The sequence below is a fragment of the Melospiza georgiana genome, chromosome 2, assembly GCF_028018845.1.
Source record: "Melospiza georgiana isolate bMelGeo1 chromosome 2, bMelGeo1.pri, whole genome shotgun sequence".
NCBI lineage: Eukaryota > Metazoa > Chordata > Aves > Passeriformes > Passerellidae > Melospiza > Melospiza georgiana.
The window spans coordinates 31,212,994-31,239,895 of NC_080431.1; the positions used below are offsets into that span (position 1 = coordinate 31,212,994).

General features: G+C 44.2%; 1 protein-coding gene and 1 long non-coding RNA gene across 5 annotated transcripts in view; one reads left to right on the forward strand and one right to left on the reverse strand.

Annotated features, from left to right (window-relative positions):
* The window catches only part of LOC131096742 (uncharacterized), a 71,249-nt gene that overhangs the window by 15,306 nt on the left and 29,041 nt on the right, over positions 1-26,902 (forward strand). The gene's annotated exons all lie outside the window — the stretch shown is intronic.
* CLYBL (citramalyl-CoA lyase) overlaps positions 11,921-26,902 on the reverse strand; it is a 165,259-nt gene continuing 150,277 nt past the window's right edge. Inside the window, exons 8-9 of one of the 4 annotated variants that reach the window (XM_058045307.1) lie at positions 12,472-12,571; positions 11,921-12,069 (exon numbers count right to left, since the gene is read on the reverse strand). In XM_058045307.1, coding sequence (XP_057901290.1) covers positions 12,476-12,571 — 96 coding nt within the window. In that variant the 3' untranslated portion in view covers positions 11,921-12,069; positions 12,472-12,475. Of the gene's footprint in view, positions 12,343-12,471; positions 12,572-13,480; positions 13,493-25,586; positions 25,643-26,902 lie in introns of those variants that run through there. The other 3 variants (XM_058045306.1, XM_058045308.1, XM_058045309.1) reach the window with 3 other exon arrangements.

A 26,902-nucleotide genomic window follows, 5' to 3' on the forward strand; every position in this document is an offset into this window, starting at 1 on the left:
GGCCAGCCTCTTTATCCAGCACCAGCTCAAAAAGCAGAAATTATAATCCCATAGGCAAAGCTCCAGAGAAGCCTAGCTGGACTGAAAAAAGAAAAGCAGGCCCTTCAGTGTAAACCCTCTATCTCTATTCTACTCTCCTCTTTTTCTTTATTTTTTAAAAATATTTTTTAAAAATATTCTTATTGAGGTCTTTTAATGCACATTGTGTATTTCACCTCTTAATTCTTGTACAAAGCCAGTTCCTGCTTTTCTGTGCTCACTGTGGTGGACTGTGTCCTATTGTTCTCAAATATTTCATGGAACACATATCTCATCCCCCTTCTGGATGGAGTCATGAAACCTTGGGGTTTCTTTCACATCACCCAGACATTTACCTGGTTCCTTCAATTATGGTAAAGATGACTGCAAGCCCCGAACTGCTTTGCTAGAGCTGTGCAAACACAGTAAGAGGTGACCTGTATGCCAGAATGCATCATCTAAATAGACAAGACAAAGGAAACACAAATGTTCCAGCTGTGCAAAAGGAACTGATGTATACTGAAATTTCAGAGAAATTTCCACATAGGGAATGTATGCTAGAAGAAAAAATTCTGTTAGGTCCAACTTAGTGCTTTATGACCTTGTGGTTCTCTCTCTGAGCAGCTTTTCCCTCTGGGATTAAATGTTACCTCCCAGGTTTGCTCTTCACAGGTTGAGATCCACCTGGGGGGCTGGAGGAGTTATCACCACAGATCACAGATTTCTCCTGGTGGATATGGACCTGAAGATGCTCTGAGCTGCAGCTAGCTGCATTATCACCCTCATCACATCCTACAAATGAAAACCAGAGCATCCTTCACATATTTCCATCATTAAACAGTTGGTTACAACCACATGAAACCCTTCAGGAGCTGGGGGAATTTCCCTATGGCTCCCAGTCTAGGATTTGGGGTGCACCTCCCCGTGTTAGTCCCTCACGAAGCATCCCTGCACTGGTGACTGCCCTTTCCTTGAGCAAGGGATGTCCAACATAGCTTTTCAATTTGAGCTCAGCTCCCACTCCACAACTCATTTTTATTTTACTGGGATACCGGTGAAGCTGTAGCTCAGTAACTGATGTTAAGAGAAACTTTTAACACCTCAACAGCAAATGGAGGAGAATGTTTCCCATTAGTGGCTGAGGAAGTAGTGCTCCTGTAACTTCAGCCTTGAAAGCTAATGAAGCTCAGATTGTGGCCGTGGCCTTTGATGTAGAGATGCCTGAGGTCAGTGCAGCTTTCAGAGGTGCCAGTGCTATGCTGTGTCACTGCACTCGTCTGGGCGGGGGCCCAATAACCCTAATCCTGTAATCATGTTTCTGTAAGCAACAGTATTTATGGTGCAGATAGTGGGGGATAGCTGCAGTGGTAATTAAATCAGGGATAGCTGCAGAGGAAAAGCTAATCCAACCCTGTAATATTTCCAGTAGAGGAAGTCACAACTACGTCAGTAAATAAGTAGCAAAATACTGGAATCGGTGTAGGGAGAGGATGTGGGGATTAAAATGCCACGTTTGGCCATCTAATCCATCTCCCTGCCAGGACCCTCATTCTGCCAGGGGAGTGATGTTAGCACGCTGGCAAAAACCAGGCAATTCAAAGCTGTGCCTTGACACTGCATCTTTAGGTCCCACTAATGCGTGCGGAGGGGGGTCAAAGCACCCACTGATGGGTTTGGCACAGCTAGCTCTGGATTTAATTCCTTCTCCTCATCTGTTTTGCAACCTCAGGCCACATACTATGTATTTCATGTCTTCTAATGGAGGCTGCTGTCTCCCAAGTGCGTGTGAATTGTTGGAAAAACACAATGATGTATTCCACTCTAGTGGGGGGAAAAGCATGTATTTGAGTAAATGTGGTGTATCCAAGAGATGAGGAGAGCCTCCAACAAGCTGTTCTGCTGTACTAATGAGTAAATGTATAGACATTTCTGTTATTTTATTTTGCACAACTCCATTATAGATAAACCTCTTCCTATGTAGTTTTTGTTAAATCAGAGGTCTTTTATAGACTCACTGTTTTAAAGATGAGAAAAAAAAAAGGGAGTGCTTGGTATACCCCCTTTTGATGTGAATTATCTCTAACTTTGGTGAGGATTTTGTGTGCAAAATTGGTCATGAAGAATCCACTCTATAGATCAAAGAATAAAGAAAACTTATGGTTTAAAGAAAATCTCATGTCAGACTGCAGACTTCAGTTGCATTACTCACAAATGCCCACATGCACATACACAAATAGACTAATACATGGTATAGATGTATATATGTCTAGAGATACACATTCACAAACATATTTCCTTTAGCTCAGTGCCTGAAAGTTCATTTGTGGGCATCCTGATTCTTGATATATTATTTGTAAACAGAGGGCCAGGGGACTGGGGTATTTCCTTGACTTCAATGGATGATGAGGCTTCAAGCTGTGCACTCAGATTGGGACCTCTAAATATCCTGCTGCTGCCTAACAGCTTGCTGAAAAATGACATAATTTGTGACATCAGCAATATGCTGCTTCAATGGGGGTTTGTAAAGCGGTTCCCACCCTTGTGTGTGAGGACAAAAACATCTATAGCTCCTAAATCTGAGGTGCCTCCCCTGTATTCCTCACACACCTTGCATCCTTTGTACTTTTTTGGCATGTGTGGCTGTAAAGTCCCAGAATGGGGAGAGTGATAAGCAGCCGTTCAGCAAGATCTGTGCGAGAGCTCCGGCCCCACCGGCGCCAGGGAAGATGTCACTTTTCAGAAGAACGGTGCCTGCCAGTGGGAGGTGCAGCAATGCAGATTTTAATGTGGGGGTTTAATTTCAAATACAATTCACAGTTTGTGTGCAGTTGAAAAATGTTTATTACCACCCGGATGTTCAGGACATTTTTGGATGAAATAAATTTCAATTTGGATGATTGCTGCTTTTAAAGCTTTGTCACAGCTCTGTAAACAATATGCTTTAAATAATCCTAATGGCAACAGTGAAGAACACATCAACTTTAAAATCGCCCAAAATAATGCCAAAAAAATAACTGGCAACTTCGGATAACAGGACATTAGTCTGAAATTGATTCAAATATAGGGGTTGTAATGACTTTTGCAAATGTTCCATTCTATAACACAATTAGAAAAGAATTATTTACTTCTGGGGTAAATTTGTTTTAAAATAAGATGCAAACTAAAAAACCTCATAGTTTAAAGAATGTAGATATCTTCAGAATCTGACCAGCAGTAGCAATGTGCTTTAACTTGAAAGATTTAGTGTTCTTGAGTCACTGCTGTGTCACTGATACATGAAATGCAGTCAGTAGCTGACAGAAAACCCACCCTGGAAGTCACAACTGCCTGGGCACACCTTCAGCATCTACTCAGATTTCTGGATGGGGGGAGGTTTGACACACTCATGGGAGAGGGGCCTTCACACATGGCTCCTTATAAATGAAATGGGAAGGCATCTCAGGAGACAGAAATCTCTGCAAGTGAATGTGTAGTGGATGAGGCAGGATGAATGTGTAGTGGATGAGGCAGGGTACCTGCCCTTTAGAAAACCATAATCTGGGTTTTCCAGCCCACCACCACTTTGCCATGAGACAAAGGTGCTCTGAGTTAGGAAGAACATAGAATAAATCAGGGAGGGCCCATGCAATAATACAGGGACTTCTTTATCTCTCTAAATAGTAGTGTTGTAGGTCAAGATACAAGAAAACAAAGAAGGAAGGAAGGAAAAGAGAGAATGAGAGAGAAAGAGAGAGAAAGGGAGAGAAAGAGAGAGAGAGAGAGAGAGAGAAAGAGAGAAAGAGAGAAAGAGAGAAGAGAGAGAGAGAGAGAGAGAGAGAGAGAAAGAAAGAAAGAAAGAAAGAAAGAAAGAAAGAAAGAAAGAAAGAAAGAAAGAAAGAAAGAAAGAAAGAAAGAAAGAAAGAAAGAAAGAAAGAAAGAAAGAAAGAAAGAAAGAAAGAAAAAGAAAGAAAGAAAGAAAGAAAGAAAAAAAAAAATTTTCAAGGGGAGAAGCTGTTCATTCTAGGCATCAAACTAAGATGCAAGAACATCTTAAAAAATAGAGGGGTAAGAAAGTAAATTTCCTTCCTCCCTTGTTCATTTTTTAAAGAGTCCTCTTTCTCCTTTTGTTTTGTTCCATCCCTGTACATTTTATAGCATCAAAGATTTGCTACAGTATAAAAAATTCCTAGAAAAGACCTTGGGTAGACACCTAGTCTACCCCCTCATGAAGGCCCTGTGGCAAATGCTTACCTTACCTGCCTTTTCCAGAGAAACTTCATCCCTTTTCTTTAGCAACTCATCTCATTGTGCAACTGGCCTTCAGCTAGATTCTTTCGTGTTTTACAGTAGTGAAGATGCTCATGGATGCTGAGAACCAGGGATGACTCCACTGCAGGGCATGAGGAAATAGGCATCTGTCCTCTCCACCCCCATTCCTCAGCCCTTCCTCAGCCACTCTCTAGTGGTAATTCCCCCACCTCTTTGGCCACATCTCTGTTAACATCTGCTTTGCAAGCTGTTTTACATGCCCATCTACTTTTACTTGGAGTTGGTTTCTGTTCAGGTTGCTAACTGGATGCACCAGAGCAGAAGAAGCATAAGGGCTTCCACAGACGGCTCCGGACAAAAATCCCCTCAGATGAGCTTTGGCCATGGGAAAAGGTGGTTTGCTAGGTATTCCAGGGTTGAATGGGAGGCAAGCATGGAAGGGGACCTGGAAAGGCAGAACTCAGTGGGTTCTGCCAGGCTCTCTTCAAATGCCATCAGGAACCTCAGTGATGCAAAGAGGAGCACATTGAACTAACAATGCAGCTGGGCTTCAGCACTGTGTTTACTTCTGTGGTGGCAGACATGAAATATGGTGTAGAAGCAAAAAGCAATTTCTGCTTTTGCTCATAACGCTGAGTTATAACCAACCTTACCTTTCTACTGATGTCTGCCCTGGTTTTATGCACATTGACTGTATCCAGAGGGAAAGCCCTGGCTTCGATTTCCATACTTGGTTCTCATATGAAATAATGGGGGGAGAGGAGGAGGGGGAAAGATGCAGCTGCAAAAACAGTCAGTGAAACATAAAAATCCCTATTGTTTTGTTGTAGCTCTCAGTGCCCTTCAACTTCTGGGCACAGACAAGACCTCCCCCTGCTCAGGTTCAATACACAGGGGAGCCTTGAGGCTCAGAACTCCCTTCCTACTTTTGCCTAAGCCTTGCTTAGGCAATTGTAGTCAATTGTGCTTTTGTTCACGGAAAAAAAAATTAGCCCAATGCATGCTAATTTATAGCCAGGGAAGCAATTAAAAAAAAAAAAAAGTTTATTATCCTTTTCCCCCCTGCCTCTCAAATGGAGTGTTACAGCAGCAGGGTTTTTTGGTAAACTTGACACAAACTGATGTCAGTGATGGGGGAGCAAGGCCAGGAACCAAGCACGTCTTTACATCTTCCTTCCACATGAAACGGGACAGCCTTCCAGTTTTCTCTGTCTGCCTATACTCAGGAACGTGCATGCTTTAGGAAAACCTAGGCACAAAGACACACTTATTTCCTTAGGCTTTGTCAGTAAATGTGTTCTGTACACATCACCCTCACATACCCACTTTAAAAAATGCTTGTTAAACATTAAACAAAAAAATCCTAATATAGTCAAAATGTAGAGACATATTTACCTTTTATTACTGAACTTACTGCCTGCCTTTTTCTGTAAATTTTGGCATATTTTTAATATTCAACAAAAAGTTAGACACCAACTAGTCCATATGATGAAGCAAGTTAACACAGCTTGCCTCTCCATTTTGCAACTCTTTGCACAACCTTAGAACTGCACCAATAGAGGGTTTGCCATTAGCACAGGACTGGCCTTTTCTTTCAGGAGGAACTAATTGAAAAGAAAGCAGCAGATCTCTCTCCCTACTACATATTTTAAGTGGTCTTGAGCAGAGTCATGATGTGGAGCTGAAAGTGCCTGAATGCTTTCAAATGAGCAGGTAGCTTTCACTAGTGCCCCAGAAGTCACACAGGGCAGGCAGGGATGGGCAGCCTCTGCAGGGTGAGCTCCCCATGAGGCATCTCATGGGCTGAGACCACAGCTCTTCCTACACTCCCACCAAGCACCACAGAGCTGGGGAACCTTCCTCCAGTAGCTCCCAGTAAAACACAAACCCTTCCCTGGTGACCCAGGTGCTGATGGTTGAAGAGGGTGGAAGTGATTTTTCCCCCTGGCCTGTGCTCTCACTCAGTAATAACAGTGATATAACCCAGCAGCCTTTTCACCTCCACTGCCACTGGTTTCCCTCTCATTTTGCAAGTATTTAATTCTGTGTTGCTCAAGCAGAGGCCTCTTGGTGACAAGTCTGGAGGCAGGGCTGTCAGTGATGGTCAGATTTGCAGAGATACATGCACTACTGACTGTATCTAAAGTACATTTTAAGGGAGAGAAGGACATGGAGAGTTAACATAAACCACTTCCACTGGCATCCCATAGAGCAACAGGGAAGCACAAACACTACTTAATGTGTTAGGGACTACTGCAAAAGCAGGCCAGGAAGGAAGTCAGGTATCTGGAAGCCTAGAGTAGGTCTTCCCAGCAGCATGAACATCTGCCATAAATTCTAGGTTGTTGCAGGCATGTGTCACACAGAGACAAGGCTTTTACCTTCAGCAAGCTTCAGCTCAGAAAATTCTTAACTGTTGTTTGTGCTTGACAGCACAGCTTTAATAACATTGGCAGCACTCGAAGAAGCAGGAACAAAATTGTAAACAGAAGATCCAAAGCTACATGGAGTCACACTTTAAATTAAAGAGGCCCAAGAAGGTGGCATAGGCATTTATTACTCCTCATTCTCATCAGGATGATCAGTTTCAAATGTTGCCAGCAGGCAGTGGGCACCTACAGCAGCCTTAGAGACAGGGCCTCTTACACTTCTGAAGACATCATTCTGAGCATCACCTTATGGTACTGGCTTTGATATCACATTTTGGGAGCTTCAGAACGAATTGGGGAAGCAATAACCCGAAACACAGTGAGGCTGTCTGGTCTCTCCTCTGCTTGAAGTAGGGGCATAAGCAGGATATTTCCACTGTGCATCCCATTCCCTGCGCCCCAGGGTGAGCAGGAAAGCCCCCGTTCAGTTTCCACTGAGGGACACCCAGTGCTGGGAGGCAAAGGGAGGTTTGAGGAACATCATGAGGGACCCAAGTGGGAATGGTGAGGGAGAGGGGTGATGGAAATGGAGAGCACGAATTTCTGTGCTGTCCCTTGCAGGCACCGTTGGTGCCATGCTGGAGTTTGTGTGTGTGAGTGTGTGTGTGTGAGTGTGTGAGTGTGTGTGTGAGTGTGTGTGAGAGAGAGTGTGTGTGTGTGTGTGTGTCTGTGTGTGTGTGTGTGAGTGTGTGTGTGTGTGTGAGTGTGTGAGTGTGAGAGTGTGTGTGTGTGTGAGTGTGTGTGTGAGTGTGTGAGTGTGAGAGTGTGTGTGTGTGAGTGTGTGTGTGTGTGTGAGAGTGTGTGTGTGTGTGTGTGTGTGAGTGTGTGAGTGTGAGAGTGTGTGTGTGTGTGAGTGTGTGAGTGTGAGAGTGTGTGTGTGTGTGTGTGTGTGTGTGAGAGAGTGTGTGTGTGTGTGTGTGTCTGTGTGTGTGTGAGAGTGTGTGTGTGTGTGTCTGTGTGTGTGTGTGTGAGTGTGTGAGTGTGTGAGTGTGTGTGTGAGTGTGTGTGAGAGTGTGTGTGTGTGTGTGTGTGTGTGTGAGTGTGTGTGTGTGTGAGTGAGTGTGAGAGTGTGAATGAGTGTGTGTGCGTGTGTGGGGGAGTGTGTGTGTGTGTGTGTGTGTGTGTGTGTCTGAGTGTGTGTGTGTGTGAGTGTGTGTGTCTGTGTGTGTGTGTGTGAGTGAGTGTGAGAGTGTGAATGAGTGTGTGTGCGTGTGTGGGGGAGTGTGTGTGTGTGTGCCCCACTCTGCAGGTGGCCTTTGCACGGGCACCCTGGTCCCCCCTGAAGGGCTGCTGTGGCTCTGAGGGTGGCTGGAGGAGCCGTTTTTGTGGCAGAGTAATGAATGTGATTAAATCACCTCCTCCTCCTTCTGCCTTCCTTCCCCTTCCCTTCCTCCTCTGTGTCCAGCGCTCCTGGCAGCAGCCCAGGAAGTCATGGGACAGTTCTGGTCCCTGCGGACCGACCATCCATTTATCCATTTATCCGTCCGTCCGTCCGTCCGTCCCACGCTCTGTCCCGGGCCGCATCCCGGCGGTCCCGCGGCGCTGCGGAGCGCTCCGGGAGTTCCCTGCTGCCGCAGGACACCCCTCCCGTCTGCGGGGCACCTCGTGGTGCAAGTGCCAGCACCCCAAGGCCACCCGAGCACCCCAAGGCCACCCGAGCTCCCAAAGCCGCCCGAGCTCCCCCTGTCCCGCCGGCGCTGCTCCCCGGCGCTCCCCCCGCCGGGTGCGCTCTCCCCAGCCACAGCGATGGAGAAAATAGAGGATCATGGACTTGTCCGCACGAGCTTTCATTCCCTTCTTCCCGCTTTTTAACCTTTATATCAGTTGTTATAAACTAGCCCTGCCTCGGGACTGTGCCGTGCTCTGAACGCGAGGCAGGTGAAGGTGGGAGAAGAGGGTTGGAGGGATGGGATGGGATGGGATGGGATGGGATGGATGAAATGCAGTCAAAGTTGGTTTCCCCCCTCCCGACCCCCTCTCCTTCTCCAATTCAAAATCAGGAATTACTGCCCGAGGAGCAGATTCTCCGTTTTATTGGCTCGTAAAAAAGTTTTCAAAGCCTAATTTCCACCAGATACATTGATTTTCCGTTGAAAACAGAATTAAAACAGTAAGCGCGAGTGGGTGCCATTAAAGCTAAACCATCTCTGGCCGTTAATCACGGGACAGAAGGATTAGAAAAGTCAGTGAAGGAGCGCTGGGTTTGAAACGCAAAAATCCGGAGTTTAGGAAGAGTAAGCTCAGAGGCGGCTGAAGCAGCTTAAGAAACAAGGGGAAACCCTTAATAAGAGTTAAAATTCAGTGTCAGGTTACTTGTCGATATTGCGAGGAATACGCCGTTCCTGTAAGGGGTTTGTGGTTGTGAAACGCATCCCCTGCTAAAATACCGTTTGATGTTCGTGTCGAAGAGAAAACCAAAACAATCTTTTTTCCTTTTAAAGTCCCGATTTCAAAACAAAAATACTCCCGCCAAACCAAAACCAAGCAAAAGAAAAAAAAAACCCCAACAACGCCCCAGAAAAATCCCACTAAATTTCCAATGGGATCTTTGAAGAGTTTTCCTGGAGATATTTGCTTCAAACCTCACAGGCGCAGTACCTCTGTGTTCCCGAGGTCTCCCTGCCCTCCCTTCCCCCTTTTCTGCTGCTTGGATGGTCGGCAATGCCCGGCTAAATAATTGCTAGAATTCGAAAAAAAAAAAAAAAAAAAAAAAAAAGAAGAAGGGAAAAAAAAAAAAAAAGCCGGGAAAATGCGCACCAGCATTCAGGTGCTAACCTACTTATTTGAAAGCAATTTATTTTCCATTTTGCCCGTTTTCCCCCTTTAAAACAGAACGCTGAAAGAAAGAATAAGTGCTTTAACATTTCAGTGTTGTGCTCTGGTAATTACTTTTTCACTTTTCCCCTAAGTTCCAATGTGAAAACCTCACAGGGGGGTCTTTGCTGTAGCAGGGCTACAGTTCCCAATCCCAAGCGCAAGATCTGCAATTACAAACCCATTCGGTGCCCTTCCCTATCATTAATATGCACAAAATCCTGCTGCTAATCTTATAATCTGTTTTGTTTCATCAATTGCTTGCCTAGCACCAGGCGGGAAAGAAAAAGAGAGAAAGAAAAAGAAAGAAAGAGGAGAAGAATAAAGCCGGAAAATCACGGAAAGCTTCGGAAAGTAAACGGAAAAGCCAAATAAATCGGATTTTATTTTTGATAAAGCAAAAATCGTTAAGGCTGTTAAAAGGAAGCGGGATTTTCCGCCGGAGGGGAGGGTGTCCGGGAAATTTAAGGAAAAATCGGAATATATCCAGCATTTTATTTGCATGTGCGGTTTCTCCGCGTGCGGGTCACGAAGTTCCTTCAGCAGTGAGCTGCGGAGGAGGGAGGGGGCGCGTAAACACCTCGGGAGAGTGTATTCCCAGAGTGTATTCCCGGAGTGTGTATTCCCGGAGTGTATTCCCGGAGTGTATTCCCAGAGTGTGTTCCCATCCCTTCTGTTTGCGGGGGGAGGATGCGCCGGGCGGGTGCGGGTCCGGGGCGCTCCCGCGGGCTGCTCAGCCTGGCGCTCAGACTCCGCTAAAACAATGAAGACATTCGCTTTTGAAATGGTCCTCATCCTACTCCTCCCCCCAGCCCCGCTCCCTCTTCCTGCGCGGTATTAAGGGAACAAAACCATCCACACCACACGCGTCCTATTGAGATTAATGTAAAAATTATGCCCCCCCCCCCAAAAAAAAAAAGGAAAAAAAGCCAACTCACACACACACACACAAAAAAAACCACCCAACAACCCCAAAACCCCCTTATCTCATATATCTTATTCTCCGTGCCCCGCGCCAGGCCCCGCCGCCGCCTTGCCGTGCACCTGATGATTTATTAACGCAATCTGCGGGGAGAGCGACACTCGTGCCCGGCCGGGGCTCGTCCCAGCTCATCTCCTAAGTAATTGTTTCTCATTAGTTCTGATAATGTTTTAATAGCGCTGCCCGTAATTTAGCCAGCCTGGAATTAATAACGGAGGGTGTCCTGAAACGCGCGGGGATGGCGGGGAGCTGCGCTATAAGCAGGTAGTCTTTAATTAATCAGATTAGCCCGGAGGTCCCCGCGCTGTAAGGGATGCCCCGGCAGCGCCCGGGGCGGGACCCGGGGGGCGGCGGGGAAGAGGGGGATCGGCCCTGGCTGCCCATCCCCAACTCCGCCAGGGGCTGCGGGGCTCTCCGGGGCCGCCCCGGCGGGCAGGACGGGGCTGAGCGGCGCTCCCGCTCCCGGCCCGCTCCCGCTCCCCCTCCGCTCCCGTTCCATCTCCGCTCCCGCTCCCGCTCCCGGCCCGCTCCCGGCCCCGCTCCCCCTCCCGCTCCCGGCCCGGCCCCGCCGTTCCCGGGGGAGCCGCCGAGAGGCGCTCCCGCCGCCCCCGCTCTCCCTTCCCTCGCTGCTCCCACGGGCCGGATGGTGGGGTTCTCCCTCCCCCCTTTTTCTCTCCCCTTAATTAAACCGAAAATAACCCAAAATAAGTGAAAGCGCTGCTCGGAGACGGAGAGGAAACGCACTAAGCGGGGAAACGGGAGGAATAAGGCACTGTGGCTCCATACGTGAAATGGCCATGGAGGCGGTGAGAAATGAAACTAAAAAACAACTGTTTTCTATTTACAATTTTAAATAAACAGAACAGCCTTCCCCGCGGTGTTTGTCTAAGTGCAGCAGCATTGCTGCTGTGTAGGTCATGAAAAGGTTGGTGCATAGTTTAAAACTTCCCATTCTGTTAATTTCTTAAAGAACAGTCGTTCATAGTCTGAGCACAAAAGCTCATGATTTAATGAGGAACAGAAACAAAATCTCTGATTGTTGGTGTTTCAAACTTCATTGGAGTCCTCTGGCAACCACAAGTTGATCCTCTGCAGCTTCAATACCCTTTAGCCCTCCATATAAGAGTACATGCTGAATAGAGGACAATGCCTGGTTGTTATGTTTATTTACCCTTACTACAAGCTGGGTTAACCTCTTCAAAACAGCTTTACTAAGCCCGTTAACCACACAGCCCACATGATCTGTAGCCGTATCCCTAATGTGATGTAAATCTGACTCGAGACCATATGCACAAGTTCTGCTGCATTGTGTCTCCAAAAACTACAAGTTTATTGCCGTCCAACCCTTCCCGGGCTGGACGCTTCCAGGAGGAAACTCTCTGAATAGAGACTGCTTTAAAAAAGGGAGAAGAAAGTCAAGAGTCCTGTATTGTTGGAGCATTATTTTTAATGGCTGTTGCACACTTACAGAAGGGCAGTGTGGGGGGATAGCAAAGCTCACAAAGGGTAAAGATTTTCATTGCAGTTATTTCAACTGGTGCGTAATTATTTGAGGCTTTCTCCTTTCTGCCAGGAGTTCTGCATCAGAGCAGGAAGAAGCACAGAAAGAAATAGAAAGAATTGAATTAGTTTCCATCTGCTTTTTAACAGAGCTCAGGGCTCATGTTTTGCCTTTCTTCTTCAGTGAAGTCATACTCCCACATTTGCAGTAATTACTGTGATGTCACAGATGTGATGATGTTACTTCATTGCAGGCTATGAGTAGAACATGGGCCATGCAGCAGTGAGCAGTGGTTTGAGTTGGGAATAGTTTTAGCAATTAGCAATTCCAGCAAGCAAACTATGACAGATCTGCAAAATGGAAATGAATTTCTGTTTAAGCCTGACGTCTTTAATTTTACACCCCCCTTCCCCTCCCCAAAGTATTACAGTCATCTTTTAAAACAGCTACTGGGGCCCCATGGCGAGAGCTTCATTTACCAGCTCATTTTTTCTTGATGGCTGTGGCAAGTGTAACAATGTTCTGTGCCTGCTTCAGTAATGGCATGTCGATCATGCTCCCGCGGAAAGTAAACGCTCCCTGGAAAAGAGAGAATATGAACTTCCTGAGACACCTTTGGAAATTGTAGTTGCCCTGTCTTGCTCTTTCCAAACACATCTGTTTGCCAGGAAACATCATCTCCCTCAGAAATCCTGAAGAAGTTTTAGGAGACCAGCTCATCGAGACAGGGCAAGTGCATTTAAAGAAATGTGAAGGGCAGCAAGCTCTCCAAAGGGGAGGCAAAAAGAGAGAGAAAGAGAAGCCCAGGGTGCAGCTGGCCTGTTTCAGCCTCTCTAGCTGGCAAACACCAAGGGCCAAGAGCAGTGAGGCCATGTGTGCCAGCTGGGGAGAGGGGCTGGCACACCCCACACTGGGGGCAGCTCTGTGACCCACCTCTGGCATCCCCATCCACCACCCAGCAGGGCTGTGCCACAGGGCAGCGAGAAACTGCCTGCAGACTGAGGAAAAGCCAGAAGTTCCCTTTGTCAGCAACCAGCAGTGGGTGTTGGTGGGGGTGGAGGGAAGTTTTCTGGATTTGGGGGTTTGCTGAGGTTGTGCTGCTGGTGCTGCACCTCTCCATCAGGTCTCCAGTGCTAAAGACAGGCTGGGCCTGTGCTGAGAGCCAGGGACTGGGATGAAAGCTGAAATAACCAAGTGGGTGGCACAGTAATATTGCCCAAATCCCCTCTGCAGCCAAGGTAAAGCCCACTGGAGCACCACACATGGGGAATTTCCCCAAATGGATGCAGAGCTACTCTGTGTGCCTCAGCTGTGGCGATCTGAGAGTCAGGACAGATTTCAAAAGTCACTTTGTATTCCTAAGGATTTTTTGTTGGTACCATGGTGACAAGTTTAAAACAATTAACTATGAATCATAGTTAAATCTTAAACAGAAGACATATACTTTAAATAGTGCCAAACCTGACTTGTTCCCTTAGATGCTTTAATCCCCACGTGTTTCTGAGGTAGGATTTGGAAGATAAAACACTGCATTAAGACATGCTGAAGTTTAACAGACAAAAAAAAAAAAAAATCTTATTTGCAATTCTAACAGTATTTTGGCACATTAAAAAACCCCTAAAAAACAAACCCAAAAATCCAAGTGCAAAGGTGCATTCCCTTCCCTGAAGAGCTCAGAGCTGAGCCCCAGCAGCACATAGGGTGGCTCTGAGAAGCACTGCACGCCCTTTGAATGTCCTGCTGCAATCCATACGGGATCACAGGCTGGCCTTGGGCTTGACAGTGAGCCAGGCTAACCAGGAGCAGCACATGTGTCTGTGCACGAGCAGTGCACGAGAGAAATGCACAGAAGAACAAACCTTTTTCTAGTTTTCATTTGAGGCTTGATAATTATTAAATAGAGGAGTCCAGCAAGTAAAGTGAAAATAAAACCCATTTACAAAAATATTTAGGAAATGTGTCGCTCCAGTGGCATATCTAGCTAAACTGAAGCAGTATTAATTAAATACTAAATCATGTTTTGGAATAATTAAGATAAAAATCCACCTTAAATAGTAATCTAACACAAATCAATATTCTTGCATATAAGAGCAGGCTGCATTAAAGCCATTGAAAACATAATAGTATAAACAATTATTTTATTCAAAGTAAATTTTCCTACTATAATTTGCAATATTCCAGGTAGGTTTGAAGAATGGTAGTGACAGATACTCAAGGGTTGGTGCTTCAAGTTAATTTTTTTTCTGTACTGAGCAAACAAGCAATCCTACAGTACCCCAACACCAACATCAATAATCATTATATTTCTACTATTAATAATATATCACTTCTAATTATAGTTACATCTCTGTAGTTTCCAGTTATACTTTTAAAATTTTAAAGAAAACACAGTCTCAAATTATTAAATTTATTAACTGTTGTGAAAAAAAATAGGAACTAAGTAAACATTTTATGACATAGAACATATTTGAAATAATTCAGGTCTATGCAGTGATCACAAACTGCAAGGTAGATTTTTTAACTGTAAGAAAAACATTCTTTACCTGTTCTTTTTTTTCTGTAGGCATCAGTAATGCCTATTCAGTAACAGCTAATTCAGTGACAAAATAGAGTTAAGCTAATTCAGTAACAGCTATTGCTTACAGAAGAAATTTGCATGTGGGATGACAGTCATAAGTAGAAATATGTTGAAGCCTCAAATCATCTTTCCTAGTTCTGTGAAAGGCTGATTTAGGAGTACAGCTATCCTAAGTACCTGCAATGGTTTGCAGAAAGAGATGGGTGCCTAGCACTGTCAGTTCTGATCTCTGGTGGTCCAAACCATGGCTGGGAGGGTCTCAGCCCTGCCACTGACTGGATACAGAATGATCTAAAGTCAGATACCCCTGCAGGTACCTAAGCTGTACCATGATGAATCTTGGCAGAATGTCTTCTTTATAAAGCAAGAGTTAATTAAACAGCAAGCTTGTCCTCTCTTCATTAAAGTAATATGTTTAAAAGGAAAACAGGCTAATGGTGTGTACATGGACACACAAACACTGAACCACGTGAGAAACAGCACATTTCCTGCTTGTCAGTGTGCAGCTGTACTGCGGGTTGCTAGGAATTTGAATTCTTGAAGGAAAAAAATGCCTTTTTTTTTTCCCTAACAGCAAAGGGTAACGTGAAGTTGGCTTCTCTGCCTGCTCACTCTGAGGCTTATTTTCCCCCTGCTAATTTGCAGTGTTGAGCTAAAGTCCAGAAAAAGAAACTAATTTTAATGCCATTGAATATACCCTATTCACTGACTCTCTTTGCACCCACAGGTTTCAACAGATAGGAAATACCAGTAATTACAGCTTTGTCCCCATGCTCTCTTTTCCAATTCTGCTAGACGAAATTTGCCTCTAGCATTCTTTTGATTTTCTCTCACATGAATATAAAGAAAACAAGACTTTCTATAAACACCATTTGCTTTGATAGCATTAATCTGGGGATTAATTTAGCCATAGATCTAAATTTTGTTTTTGGCTAATTTTCTCAACAATCTCACACTTCCAGTCTGTACTTAGATTTCCAGTAGTTCTGCTATGGGACCAAGGGCCTGTTCTTAAGGAAGCCTGCAGCATGAACAGGAGCAATGGCAGGGTAAAGCAGGGCTGGGATTTGCTTCCATCCCATTTGGTGGCTGTGGTTCTTGCCCACCATGCAATCATATAAATCATTCAGAGGGAGCCTTTCCAGAAATATGTGAAGGGACTCTGCCATCAGGCTAATCAAATGTGTCAGACCTGCCTTGGGAAGAGACAGGCCCTTCAGGTAGAGGCTGATGGACAAGTGGGGAGGAGGAGCATGCAGGGGGCAGAGCTGCAGATGATGGGCACAGCTTCTGGGTGGCAATACCTGGATGCAAATGCCTCAGCTGGGATGAGAGGTGGGAGAATGGAGGACAAGTGTGGCACTCACCAGACAGCAGTGTGGAAGGGCAGCCCTACTGAGGAAGGGGCAGATCTGTGGGCCAAAGACAGATTGGTGTGCCCCTGTTTAAAGTGGCGCAGCACAGATTCTGCTGTGCCTGTTGAGTGCCATCCTCCATGCAGCCACACAGAGAATGTGCTGAAGGCAAAGCCCTGTGAGAAATAGGGTGACTTTGGTCTGCAGTGTTTGGGAGCTGTAAGGGCACTTTGGCTGGTGCAACTGCACAGCTGTGAAGGCAGAACAACACAGCAGAAGGGTTTGTAAATACAAAATGTCTGTGCTCCCTCAGCCTGATGGCTCTACAGCTCCGGCAGGGCAGACTACCAAGGAGGAATCAAGGAAGAAAGTGAATGGACACTCTCCCCTGTTTGGGTCATTATTCAGACTATCTAAAAGTCCTTCCCAACTGATTGACAAGCAAGAAAAGACTCAAGGTTTTTCCTTCTGGCATGAAGTATTATTCACAGTGACATTTAATGCTCTATTGGGACAGTAGTAACATTTTTGAAAAATAACAGCAATTTATGCAAGATGCGGGCCAGGCTGAGTAAGGCCTTAACAGCTCTACTTCAAATGTCAGTATATCCTAAAGTGCTGTGAGATGGGAAAAAGAAGATTTAGCAAACACAGAAAACAATTGCAAGTGAATTAAAATTATAGACAGCAGTTAGTGTTTTTGTTGTGTTTTTTTTTTTTTTGGTGTTTTTTTTTTTGGTTTTTTTTTTTTTTTTTTCCTCAGAGGTAATGGCAAATGATAATCTTGGAAAAAAGGAAACTGACAATGGTCAGCTCCAAGTGATGCAAGGATCCAGCCTACAGGCAAGAGAAGTCATAAGGCATAGCTGACAGAGAACAGTCATTTTCACAGGTCAGGGCATGAAGATACAGGTTTGTGATATAGGAGGGCAAATCAGTTGTGCAATAAAAATACCAAATGCAACTAATTTCCAGGTGGTTGTGGAGACACTGAAGAGATGCAGAACCTAACTTTGCAGCACACAAGCCTGTCAGATTTTATGCTTGTAACATACGAACTTCCTCTTAGATAAATGCAGCCACTCCAGCACAGCTCAGACCTAGCAAAGTTCAACATGTAATTGAGGGCTCTTCTTTGACAGCTTAGAATGTAACCCTGGTCGCATGCTGCCATGAATCTTGAAGATGGCTCTTGTCACCTGTATGGCATCCTTAAAGATTTCCTTTATCTATAAGAAATGACATGTATCAAGTCACCGAAAGAGTCTCCCTTGGTCTGTCATTTGCCATGGCAAAAGATGAGCACATTATTGCAATGTTTCCTAGAACATGAAGACGTCCTCTTTTTGTGTATGTCTCTCCAGTATTTGGGAACATTTACTTTGTGGAACTTTTGGGAGTGGTTAAAAGCTTGGAAAATCTGTAAGACCACTTCATAACCAGAGTAATACTGGTTTTTAATGGCAAGAAGGTTTTTACCTTTCTAGAAGTCAAATGGACAGGATTCAGGGTCCATTATTTCAGTGTTGTCTAGGGATCAGTATTCTCTGGTGGAACCAGGAGAGGGGAAGAAATTATACAGGTGCTAGTGTTTACCATGGGTATAATGGAATGGTGTTAAATGTGGAACTGTGTTGACTTTGACTACACAGGGGATGGACAGGATGGCAAGTGAGGTACCCTTGTGTTTTTCCATAAAATCAGGGAATGTAAAGTTTTATACTTCTTCATCTGTATCAAAACCTTTTTTATGATACACAATGTTACACAAAGTTTTACTCTCACCATATTTTATTACTTTATGTACTGTTGGATTAAGGACAGAAATAAGCAGAGTAAAACTATCATGATACAGAATATTCAAGGCACCTCTTAGTAATGTGACACAATTATCTCTGAGTTGTGTATGGAAGTACTTGAGTTAATTAAAGTCAAACAATAATTGTTCTGGGACATGTGGGACAGTGATGAGACGAGCTAGTCCCCTTTGGCTGGCAATACAGAAGAATTAGATGTACTCCTGCACCAGCCAATGCTTGCAGCCTTTTCCTCAGCATTTGCTCTATCTGTGGTTACCTGTGCCTCTAACCACATCCATCCTAATGACAGCAATGAGCTCACTAAGAGGGTTACTGCAGGCCCTCAGTTCTTAGACCACTGTAATCTATTAATCACCCGCATTGGTACTGAATATGAAGATTGTATGCAAAAGAAAATAAGAAAGGATGTAAATTTTGAAGTACCAAATAACTCCTGTAAATTCCAAAAAGTCAGCTGGCTCCCTGTCTGTTGGCAGATGGGACTCCAAGCACAAGCATTGGTTTTGACATCTCTGTGCTCTCTTTTTGGAACCACTGCTGTGATTCCATTCAGTCATTGTCCAGCCTTTGCTTATAAACCTGTGATTTGATGCCTTGATTTCATCATGCATGTAGCCAACAACTTAAACTCCCATGTGACAGTTGCCGGGATTTTCTCAAAGATACTTATATAGGTTACATTAAGATCGTGGCTTGAGCACAGCAGAAAGGAAAACCCAATTGTTCTGCATCAGACAAAGAATGTAACTAATAGTGCTAGGTTAATTTGGAATTTAACTAGTAGTGCTTGGTTAATTTGTTGTGTGTGTCCCTACATGGGCTGTCCTAGGTCACTGTGTAGAGACAGCTGACTCTTCCAAAGCAGCTTACTCTGGGAATCTAGTCAGGGTACTCAGATGGCAGGCTTGAAGGTGCTAGGGGGTCCTGGGAGTAGGTAAGGCTTTGGCATGTGGGACACTCTGGGTAGTTAAGCCAGTGGAAAGAAAGGAAAAGCAAGACAAGATAATGTGCCAAGAAACAGCAACATGGACAAGAAATCACCTGCTGCTGAATTTTAAATTAAGTATGGGTCTAAAATAGGGATTATGTGATGCTTATGAAATTGCCCAAAACCCCTCTTCCACTACTCAGGGGACTACTGACTGTATGACATCTCACAAGTGAGGAGAGGTCCTTGGACAGAACTCTGCTGTCACATAGTTAGAAACAGTGCCCCACTGGGGGCTGGGGCATTGGGTTTTTTCCAACTACTTTTCTCAACACTTTTGCAATACTTCCCTTTGCAGACCACATCCCTGCAGAGTGTGTGGCAGTCTGGTTATCCCCTTGTCCCACTGGGCTCTTTTTGGAGGGGATGTGCACCTAGGACACGGGGGAAATGGGTGTAAAGGAACCAACAAGCCAGCCACCCTTCTCTCCTCCACCCCCTTGATCATTAGGAGATGTTGTGAGTCAGACAGAGCTCCCTCACTGCTCTGGCAGCACGGGCCAGAGGCTGGTGTGAATACAGCCTTTGTGTAAATCAGTAATTATGTAAGTGCCCTTCCAGCCCCGGTGACCTGTGTCGGCACTCGCGGGCAGCGCCAGGCTAAATGGAAATGGGCAGAAGGGCTGATGCCAGCTGGCCAGGGCAAACCTTGTGTACCTCCTAATCCATACAGACAAACGGCCTCAAGTCCACAGACACAGGAAATCTTTGATCCACAGTTATCTGAGACACTAGTTCTTTCCATGGTAGTTCAGTGTCTCACCCACTTCTGAAACACAAAGGTGTAGCTATGACTTTTTGGAGACACCAAAGGAATAAATGCACTAAGACCTGCTTGAGTCTGAGAACATTGCCTCTAATCCTGTAAAATATTAGCTGTTATAAGGCAATAAGAGTTTTGTGTTCTGCAAGCAGGGCAGATTTGGTCTTCTGAGGAGGGAAGGGAGCAGGTGGATGGCAAAGGCTCCCCCTAAAAAGCATGGCATTCATGAAGATAATTCCCCTGGGATTAATGAAAACACACGTTGTTTGAGTGACTCCCTGCAGAGGAAATTTGGAAGTCTTTGCTTTGGGGCTTAAAAAGAACGCTTGGATTTGCTTACAGGTAATGAACAAAGGAGAAGAGGAGCCTGGTCACAGCAAATGGCATTGGGTCTGTGCCTGGGGGAGGAGTGATTATCCTCAGTACAAAGGAATGATTTCTCTTGAAACAGAAGGTTGAGACCATATTTTTGGGGAAGTCAAGAGCTAACAGCTGTGATGGTGCTGAATGCAGGTTTAATTAATTTTTTTTTCTTCTGCAAGTTGTAGCCAAAGAGCTGTCATAAAGAGCTGGGTCATGATTCTACCTTCTCATAATGAACTTCCAAAGGTTAGTGAGCTGCTAGGAGGTGTTCAGTGAAATCTGGGTCAACTGAGAGTATGTTCCAGGCTGTGACAAGATAATGCCTCTCTCTCTTCTCTGCTCAGGCCTGTCCTGCCTTCAGAGCAGACTCATACATAACTCTGGCTTTCTTGAAGTGTCTTTGCAGTAGGTGGGAATGCCCAAATAACCAGTGCAGTCACATATGACAAACTGCAGATTTCACAGGCAGTGAGCTGTATGGACAAAGCTTTTTGGGCCACATATTTCCATAGCCTCTTCCCTTGGACCTTTTCACATTCACCCCTTTTCTGTAAAAACATTATGGGTGGAAAAACACTTGTACACAAAATCTTTGGGGAAAAAAGTGATCCCTGAAAAGGTTTGTCAAAGATATCTTCTTGGCAAGAGAAGATGCTCAGTGGGTCTCTTATCTGTTGAAGCGTGCATAGAGAGGGAATTCTGCAAAGTATCATCACCGTTAAGTTTCTGTAACCTTTTTGCTGATATGTAGAAAACATTAGAAATCACTACCTTTTGTTTCTTTTTGCCAGTGTAATCTTCCACAGGAGTAGAAGTAGTCAGTGAGTTCAGAGGATAAATCAGTTTGTAAAGCCAGAAGCAGGCCTGTTTGTTTGAGATAGGCTTCTGCCTCTAGGAGCAGATGGAAGGACACAAAAGGTCAAGAAAGAAAGAGCAACAACCACATGAAATAGAGATTGATTTTTGCCTCAAATAACTCCTGAGCAGCAGTGCAAGAACTCTGACAGAAGAAACCCTTTCTAAAGCTCAACAGGTAGAAAGGACTTTGTGATCCTTCAAGTCCACAGTGGGGCAGGAAAGATGAAGAACAAGGACCTACAAGGTCCTTCATTTCTTCTCCACCTGGCAGAACTGCTTCCAGCCCATATATAAGGGTTTTGCCCTGCTGTGTGAGCCAGACAAGCTGTTTTTCCATCTTACAGTCCCCCAAGCTCCCTGAACCACCAGGGACAGCCCTTTCAGCTGGGGTGGGCCTGGGGATGCTGCTTGGTCCAGCGCCAGAAACCCCTCAGGCCACCAAAGCCTCTCCCTCTGCCTGAGCAAAAAAATCTATTTAACATCCCTGAATGAAAGGCAGATAGGAGGGTTTTTTATTGCTGTCTTTGCATTTTCTTTAGTTACCTTCTTACTGTGGTTGCTGCCTTCCTGTGTGCTTCTCTAGAGGAGGAAGGAAAAAAACTAAAGAAGCAGAGGAAAGTTCTAGAAATCAGGAATACCCTCCACTGGGTTTCATTCTCTGTCTCATACTGTATTGGGAACGGAAGAATCCTAGAGAGCACACTTGCTGCTGCCAAGCAAATCTTTATTTTATAGCACAAAGGCAGCTTCCTGGACAAACAGCCTATCCAACCATGCATTTTTTCTCCCTAGTGAGCATCATGGTTATTATATGGAAAAGTAAAAAGGAACTGATATTAAGACTTTAGCATCCTTAGGTGACCTTCATGTAGTAATTTCAAATTAACCTGAGGTTTATGGAAGTAATGGAAGCAATTTGTTAAATATAAACTAGAAAATGCAATCTGAAAGTAAATGACTACAGGGCACAGAGACAGCATTTGATACTGAAGGGAAAGGTAGCTGTAAAATACAATGGAGTTGAGGAAAATAATAATAGTGAGGCTTGTTCTGCCAACAAGCATGGAATTGCCCATATTTTTGTATTCTGTGTTTTTTCTAATTTCAGATTCATTTTCTGAATAGGATTGAACAGCCATTTTTTACTGTGATTCTCTATTTCAGCCAACAGAGCTTTTGCAGACAGCCACTCCAGGTCCCTGGAAAAGCTGGCTAGTACAGAGACGAGTGAAAAGACAGCAAGACTGCTGCTACTTAAATTAACTGAAACAATATTTTGGCCGTACAGGCTTCTGAATTCCCTCAGTAAGGCTTAAAAAGAGCCATCTGGTCAGAGCATTACCTCTCTAGTTAGAGCCTGCTTTGGAAATTGAAATGAGGCTCATGAGCACTCGTTAATTCTTTTTAAACAGGGATTTTGGAGGTGGGTAGCTGCCTTGGTGTGTCGCTTGGTGCAGAGCGGGTTTTGGCACGATGGCAGTGTTGGGTGTTTTCCCACTCCATGCTCACAGCAAAGCAGGGCCTGCACCGGCAATGTGCCGACACTGCACGGCCCTTCCGAAAGCAGCTCAGCCTGCATTTACCTCCCCGAGCCCACAAGGACGGGGGCTCATGCCTTGCTGAGGAGGAGCCCAGGGAGCTGCCAGCCATCCTCTGCAGGGCCCGTGTCCCCCGGGACAGGAGCAGCTGCCCCCTCCAGGGCCGCTCCGGGTGGACAGGCCATGGAGGGGCACGGATCCATCCTGCTCCCGGCTCATGGCGAAACTTCTCCCCGCGGGAAACAGCAGCGTGCCGTCCGAGTCCTTCTCCCTCTGTGTTTTGGACACAGGTCTTAATGAGTGGAGGAAAACAGATTAAGAGCCACTGAATGCCTGCTGGGGAGTGGAAAGGGCGGAAGCTGGCAAGAAAATGGTTTTGTATGAGTTTCTGCCCTGCTTAGAAGCTTTTGCAGCCCCGTGTAGTAAAATCTGTCTCCTTTTCTCCCCACCTGGCATAACTCCCTCAGGACTGATTGCACCAATGTAGGAACCAGTATAGCACAAGCAATTAGCTAATACAGCCCCTTCTGCTCTATTGTAGAGGTTCAAAATCCATCCCAGATGGATCTTTCTAAGAGAAAAGCCTTCAACCATGACACAAAACACATTTATAAAGCATTTTTCAAATACTAAATGTTTATAGGGAAATTTTGAGTACTAATATGAGCTCTCTTGATCTCAGTTTTGACATTAAAATTTAATTTGGCCACTTTTTAAAAAGACAAACAACATAACCATGGTCCATGCTTAAATCCCACTAGCACTCTTCATCTTTGCATAGAGATGCACCTGAGCCTAGACTTCTTAAGGCTGGTGCTCCTTAAAGGTGGCAATTTATCACAAATTCCTGAATCCCCCACTCTGCAGTGAAAGGAATACACATTGTCTAGATAACATAAGGGACAGCACATGCCCTGTGCTCTCAGGGGGAGGGCTGACAGCCCTGCACACACACAGAGGTACCCTGGGCTGCCACTGCCGCCCTGGGATGGGATCCAGCTTGGTTGGTGGCACCTCAAAACTCAGCAATCTGTCCTGGGCAATGGGAGTGGGGGCCTGGGCTGCTCCCTCACTCCCAGCTCTACATAAAGCTCTGAGATATAATGCCCTGTAAGGTGCAATATAATCCCTGGGGACTGATGGGATGTGATACAGCCCCACACCAGAGGGATGCTCCTGTGCATCCCTTCCCAGAGGCATCCCTTGGACATGGTCCCACGTTCCTAGCAACCACGGGCTGGATTGAGAAAGGGTGGATCCCGCTTGGCTGGGGAGCCCTCCTGGGGTCCATGGCACAGCCAGGAGGGGGAAGAAAGTCGGGGCAGACCTCCCTGTAAGGCGGTGGGAGCTGGAGCTGGCCGAAGCACGAGGGCGCATCGTCTCTAAGATACAGTGGCTTGGGGTAGCTTTTCCTAAACAAAGAGCATTATAAGAGAGCCACTGCTGGAAATTTCCATTCCTTTGTTGGGTTGATGCTGTGTAAATAAATGCATTCCTAAGATTTTTCATAATCCTGGAAAGGGCTGTAAATGAAACTGTATAGTTTGCCAAATCACTGGAGTTCATATATATTATTCCTCAGCTGCTGGGAACATGATATACAATGGCACAGAATATAATGCAAGAAACATACGCTAAAGGTCTTCTTAGAAGCACTCTGTGCATTTGTATGTGGCATACACAAATATTTATTTTGATTTGCTCTATAGGATTTAAATATTCAACCCATATTACAACTTGGATTTGTGATATACTTACCTTAACTCAAAATAATCCTTACCTGACAGGTGACCTTAGCAGCAGCATTCAGTTATTCCCTAGTTTATTATGTGGGTGCTTTGGAAGCATTTGTAAATTAGTATGTGAGATAAATGTGTAATCAACCTTTTACTTTATTTTTCTGCTTTTTCTTATATTTGAATTTCATTTAAAAGTAAGGTAATTTGGGAAGATTAAATTCCAATAATGATATTGTGCCTGATGTATTTCCACGTTGAATGGCTTAAAATGCATTTTCAATGTCTTACATTTTTGTCATATATAAACACTCATAGAAGAGATACAGTCCTGTATCCAATGTACTGGTAATGTTAATTCAGGAGTTATCTAAATAGTAAAGACTCTTATGTCCTAATTGTTAGAAATCAGATATTTTTCTTAAAATAGGCTAATAACTTCTCCCACTAACTCTACTCCCTCAGATTCAGTTTATCTGCATTCATAAGATCATTTCCCTGTTTAATGTAGTACAAATGCTTTAGAAATTTCTATCAGAAACTATCCTTTAGACTACTGGAATTATGTTTATCACCCTTGTTTTTTATTTTTGAGCACACTGACATCTATCTTATATTTAGACTTTCTGACAGCTATACCCACTTTTTTAGTATGAATATTCTAATTTTGAAAATCATATCCCCAAGTAATGCAGTTCTACTGGAAAAATATTGAAATGATGTGGAAATAACACTTTTCTTTTTAAGCACATTTTAGTTTTAGATCTCAAAGTTTTAGACAAAAGAGAACACTTAATAAACAATTGAATAAAATACAAAATGAACTTTTTCAGCATTTGTTTCTACTTGTCCAAAATACAACATTACCATTTATTTCCCGGACATGCCATTTTTAAGTTGGATCAGAAATGTAAAAAACAGCCCCACAAGCAAAACAACCTAGAAACCAAACCAAAGCAACCCCTCAAACAGGACTATCTCCATAAGGCAAGCCCAAATACTCCTGGCTAGCTGGTTAGCTCTCTAATTTCCTTCTGTTTGGACACTGCCACAGCATCTCTAATTCCACAGTGCTCATCTGAGATCCTAATTTTTCCTGACCTCAGTACTCACATTTGGGGGCTACTATGTCAAAGCTTTTCAGCGTCCAGGATGAAGGAGCCTGGTTCAGCCTTCTTTCAAAAGAAGATTATTATGGTAATTGTAGGTCTCAAATCAGAATAGATTATAAAAGCTTGTTACTGTATTTTAATGTAAAATATTGTTAAGTAAAGGCATCAAACTTTAAACTACATTAATAGCAAACTATGATCCCAGAGACTGCAGACCAGTAACTTATCTACCACACAAACAGCTGCACAAATCCCTCACATTTATTTTTTCCAGGCTTTCAACTTTGATTAATAACATGGTAAAACCATGCAAGTCTCAACCATATTAACCACAGCTATATTTTTAGTCCTACTGACATGAACACTTTAATATAATAAAAGGGAAAGGAAAACAGAAGAGGTGTTTCATTAGGACACGAGGATTACTGAAACCGCTGTGTGGAGCATTTGCCAGGAGGTGGTAGGGGAAGAGTTATTACTCACATTTTAGCATGTCGTTAGGATGTGGAGAGAGAGGATCCCTCTGTGAGATATGTTTGCTTTGGAAAAAAAATTAAGTAATCAGACTGTCCAAGCTCTTCTCACTGACACAGCCATAACAGCAAATTAGAAACTCAGTTAATGAGTTTCCAGCATTACATGGAAAGCTATTTTTCCAATTTTGTTATAAAATTCAGTAATACGACAGTGCTACGAGATCCAGAAGTTCACACATTAACCTGCCAGTCCTTTTTTATTGGTAGATGGCTATGTGCAAAAAATATATGAAGCATGCAACCTGGTTGGTTAAAAAAATAGCCTGCACCACAAACTCTCAGCAAATTTGCTCTTGAAACTGATTACAGAAGCTTATAACATATTTTAAAAGCATTAATGAAGAGGAAAAAAAATTCCCCAAACCCAAATACCCCCCCCCCGAATGGCTGATATAAACAAAAAACCTCAGCATTATGTCATTAAAATAGCAGTTTCAAAATAAATTCAAAGACTAATGCTTGCCTAACATTAAATTATTCAATATTTAACATTTTTGGCTTAATGATTGTATGATACTGGGACTAGAGTTAAATTTGGTCCAGTCTCCTAGTCGACAGCGCATATGACAGAGGTGTTCCTTAGATGAGTTTCTGACGCTAAATTCCACTGAACGAATAGTATTAAGCACATAATAAAAAATATTTGCCTGAGTAAGTAGTTTGACTTTTTTCTTGCTGCATGTACCTGCCTACACATTTGCACCAGCAGTATGTTTGTAACGATGCCTTTTGTGAGGGAGCCAAGCCCTGTAAATTGGAATAATGGGCAAAACCAGTCACATATTTTTTTATTTCTATATTGCTTGCATGAAGAGAGCTACATTTCAAAATTGAGGTGGAGAGAACAAAGAGATCCAGGCATCCTAATAGGGACCCTGAAATCAATGCTCTGGACAGCACCCAAAGAGCATAGTCATGGCTGTGCTGGAAACAGCCAGGTACCACAAAGGGGATGCAATAGCCCAGCAAGGAGAAGGGCAGAGCAATAGCAAATACCTTGTCATACTTTAACTGTGAGAAGAAACCATAATATCTGTTTTGACCTTTGCAGCATTTTTAATGCATCCACAGTATCAGAAATGCAGGGGAACAGGGAAGCAGACATCCCAATTTTTTCTAACCCGCTAGAAAGTGGAAAAAATGTGCAGAAAACATTTATATGGCACCAGTGAAATGAGACCCTATGCACAGTCTTATAGGTGGACTTCTCGACTGGAGGGATTTGTCTCCTACTTGAATGCCACACAAGCAAGTGTGAACCAT